The 1185-nt window shown below is 46.5% G+C and overlaps 1 protein-coding gene across 1 annotated transcript in view; it reads left to right on the top strand.

The window, feature by feature from the left end:
• LOC104412529 (pre-B-cell leukemia transcription factor 1) overlaps positions 1 to 1185 on the top strand; it is a gene marked incomplete at its 5' end in the record, with an annotated part of 25335 nt that overhangs the window by 4168 nt on the left and 19982 nt on the right. Inside the window, one exon of the mRNA XM_010023271.1 lies at positions 102 to 237. Within this exon, the coding sequence (XP_010021573.1) occupies positions 102 to 237 (136 nt within the window). The remainder of the gene's footprint in view (positions 1 to 101; positions 238 to 1185) is intronic.

The following is a 1185-nucleotide window of genomic DNA, read 5'->3' as shown; positions in this document are numbered from 1 at the left end:
AGGGAAAGTCAGAGTGTCTAAAATTGCATTCCTATTTCTGGACCCCTAGCACTGATTCCCATTTCTTTTCCTTCTATTTCCCCCTCTTTCTTCATGCTAAGGCGGAAGAGACGAAACTTCAACAAGCAGGCTACGGAAATCCTGAATGAGTATTTCTATTCCCATCTCAGCAACCCTTACCCCAGTGAGGAAGCCAAAGAAGAGCTAGCCAAGAAATGCGGCATCACAGTCTCACAGGTGAGAGAGCTCAGAAATACGGCAAAGCTGGCTACTGCTAATTGGGGAACCTTAGCGTGGTGAAGGGCGCTCCAGACCTCAGTCAAGTCAGTCATGTCCCAGTGTTGAGCATTTCATTTCTAAATGAGTTTAGCATAAGTTTGTGTAAGTAAGTGGACGGGGAAGGAGACAGCAGACTTGCAGTTTGAAGCCATGGGTGAAAAAGGAGTTTGGGAGAAGATTCAGAAGGGATGAAGACTTCATGGAGTGATGGCTGTGTGTGCAGCCAAGGTGCTAACACACAGAAGTTATGTGGTATGACCCACAGAGGCAAAGACTTTTGTTGATGGAATTAGTGCTGAACTGGCTTGCAAGAAGAGCTTGTTTGAGCTGACAAGTCTTCGAGCCAATGGATTTGAAGGCAGTAAGAAGAGTTGTGCAGGTTTTGCTCGATAAGGTAGAATGGACAAGGTCCTGATGGGAACAGTTTGGGTCAAACAGGCTAGTGGTTATAGTTCGTGGTCAAGGAGGGTGGGCTTTCTTAGGGTCATTTCTCTCTGTCATTACTCTTGTGCTGCAGAACATGACATCTCCCTGACTTGCTTATCCCTCAGAGAACGGTGGTCAATAAAGACAAATTGGATTATTTCCATACATTCAAGGCAGCTACATAATTCCTGGAGTCTGTAGCTTTGACCTGGGAACTGCTGTCATTTGTGAGGAGTGCAGTCAGTCCTTGAAGTGTTCAGCCGTACATTGGTCAGGTCTACTCCACTTTATTTCCTCTCTTTTTGGGGCAAGCTTCCTGATTGAAAGCCAAACTATATGGCCTTTAGTAGTCTTGTCCTCATGTGAGCTTAGTGCTCCCTCTGGGCTCCCATTGCATTCCCCATCTTGGGCCACTTTCCAGCCCCAGGCCCATTCCTATTCATCACTTGAGTAAACTGCAGACAGCAGTAGCATCTGGTG

This window comes from Nestor notabilis, unplaced genomic scaffold (genome assembly GCF_000696875.1).
Source record: "Nestor notabilis isolate BGI_N333 unplaced genomic scaffold, ASM69687v1 scaffold17361, whole genome shotgun sequence".
In the NCBI taxonomy this organism is placed as follows: Eukaryota; Metazoa; Chordata; class Aves; order Psittaciformes; family Psittacidae; genus Nestor; species Nestor notabilis.
Note: the sequence above shows the minus strand (reverse complement) of the source record. Positions and strands in the feature narration are given on the sequence as shown.